Source organism: Aplysia californica, unplaced genomic scaffold (genome assembly GCF_000002075.1).
Source record: "Aplysia californica isolate F4 #8 unplaced genomic scaffold, AplCal3.0 scaffold00360, whole genome shotgun sequence".
NCBI lineage: Eukaryota > Metazoa > Mollusca > Gastropoda > Aplysiida > Aplysiidae > Aplysia > Aplysia californica.
Genome location: NW_004797630.1, coordinates 576435 through 578959, shown reverse-complemented (window position 1 = coordinate 578959; position 2525 = coordinate 576435). Strand labels below are relative to the sequence as shown.

The 2525-nt window shown below is 40.2% G+C and overlaps 1 protein-coding gene across 1 annotated transcript in view; it reads right to left on the bottom strand.

The window, feature by feature from the left end:
* The window catches only part of LOC101863684 (beta-mannosidase), a gene marked incomplete at its 5' end in the record, with an annotated part of 28827 nt that overhangs the window by 12042 nt on the left and 14260 nt on the right, over positions 1 to 2525 (bottom strand). The window contains 2 exon segments of the mRNA XM_013085268.2: positions 291 to 457; positions 2261 to 2426. Of these exon segments, the coding sequence (XP_012940722.1) occupies positions 291 to 457; positions 2261 to 2426 (333 nt within the window).

Sequence of the window (2525 nt, the reverse complement as noted above, 5' to 3'; positions counted from 1 at the left end):
TACTACTACTACTACTACTACTACTACTACTACTACTACTACTACTACTACTATTACTACTACTACTTAGTAGTACATTGTACAAGTATTATTACTATTATTATCACATGTATTGTTGTATATTATTATTATAATTATCAGCTTTATCATTATTATTATCATTATTATCATCATCATCATCATCATCATCATCATCATCATCATCATCATCATCATCACAAATCATCATCATCATCATCATCATCATCATCATCATCATCATTGTTATGACACAAAGGTGAAAAGCTCACCCCTCCGCCCCACACCCTCATAGAGTTGATGCCCACGGCCGCCGTAGACCGTAGCAGAAAGCTCAGCTTGTCTCTAGTGATGCGGTCTTGGAAGCTGTCGGCGGGAATCCAGTTGGAGCCTTTCAAGAACACCGGGAGACCGTTGATGCGGAAGTAGAAGCTCAAGCCTGCAAAGAGGTCAGGGGTGACTATAATATACCCTCGGGAAAAAGTAAGTGTCCATAGATTTCAGGCCTGAAAGAAGGTCAAAGGGAACTATATAAATGTGAGGCAGCGTGATGGAATCAGGCTCTCGTCAATTTTGGGGCATGTAGAGTTATTGGTATCATCTTAAAGTTTGTTCAGTTTGCTTTATTTGTATAAAAAAAATATCCATTTATCTTGAATACAAATCGAGATATTTGCGAAACAAGGAGGTGGGGTCACCTGATTTTAGACGTAAAATAAGTGAGAAAATGTCTGCCAAAGATTAGTTATTTCCTTAGTTTAAGAGTCCGTGGTAACCCAAAATTTACATTTTTTTTTGGTGCCTTTAATCAACGTTTTTCAGAAAAATCCAGCCCAAAAATGAGTTTTTCAATGGGCGTGAAACGTGTTGAGCCAACAAACAATTTTTTTTTAAATTCACAAACCTGCAGAAAAATGCAAATTTCTTCACTTTGATTATTTTGACGAGAGCCTGATTCCACCACGCTGCCTCACATATACCCTCGGAAACAAGCAACTGTCCGTAGATTTCAGGCCAAATATCGAAAAGGTTATAATCGCGCTACATTAATAATCCTGGTAAATTATTTCAGCTAATTCAAAGACGAAACGATACTATTACGTAAGACTAGTTTTTGAACAAAACGTCATCATCATCATCATTCAAAGACGAAACGATACTATTACGTAAGACTAGTTTTTGAACAAAACGTCATCATCATCATCATCATTCAGTGCCAGAACTGCGACAGACATCGGTGATCATGGTTTTCCATTCATTCCTTTGCTCGGATGCCCTCAAAAAAGCTACGTTTCCCTGATCTTTCCCTTTTACCCATTTGTTTAGGTTGTGTTAGAAGAGCGTGATTTCAATAACGAGTATGCCTGCCTTGTGCTGCAATAACCAAGAAATGCGAGGCAGCGTGGTGGAATCAGGCTCTCGTCCAAATAATCAAAGTGAAGAAACCTGCATATTTCTGCCGGTTTGTGAATTTTTATCAAATTTTTCTTTTTTGGCTCAACACCTTTCACGCCCATTAAAGAACTCTTTTCAGTATGGATTTTTCTGAAAAACGTTGATTAAAGGCACAATTTTCAGTTACCACGGACTCTTATGCTAAGCAAATAACAAATCTTTGGCGGCCTTTTTCTGACTCATTTTACCTCTGAAAACAGGTGACCTCACCTCCTTCTTTCGCAAATATCTTGACTTGTATTTGAGCTATACGGATAATTTTTTCATCCAAATAAAGACAAGTGAACAAGCTTGAAGATGATGCCAATAACTCTACATGCCCAAAAATTGACGAGAGCCTGATTCCATCACGCTGCCTCTCAAATCTGCATTGATTGACGCAAGCTTTGAAGGAGGAGTGGACCAGTAAGCCCCACATCAAGATTCAACGAATAATTTGCTCAATGAGACGAAGATGCCAGACTGTTATTGCAGCACAAGATTATCCTTAAATGGTGTTTTGTGTTTTTTTGGGAGGTAGTCTTATTGCAATGAATTGTTGTTGTTGTTGTTGTTGGCGGTGGTGGTGGTGATGGTGGTGGTGGTGATGTTGTTGTTGTTGTTGTTTTATTGTTGTTGTCGGTGGTGGAGGTGGTGGTGATGTTGTTATGGTTGTTGTTGTCGTTGTTGGTGGTGGTATAGTTGTTATTACTATTGTTATTATTTTTACTATTATTATTGTTGTTGTTGTTGTTGCTGTTGATGGTGGTGTTATTGTTGTTATTACTATTGTTATTGCTATTATTACCTTTGCTAGTGTCTGAGGACACGGGGTCCTGTATAAGCTCCACAGTCCGGAAGCCGACCTTGACCTCGCGGCTGGACACGTCAGAGCCAGAGGTGAAGGTCACGTTCGTTAGGTACAGGTTCTGGTGACCATAGCCGTTGGGCCACCACAGGAGTACATCTCTGGCCTGGAGAGAGAGAGAGAGAGGGAGAGGTAGTGGGGAGAGAGAAGGGGAAGGGAGAGGGAGAAAGGTGGGGGGAGAGTGAGGGGGAGAGGTAGAGGGTGG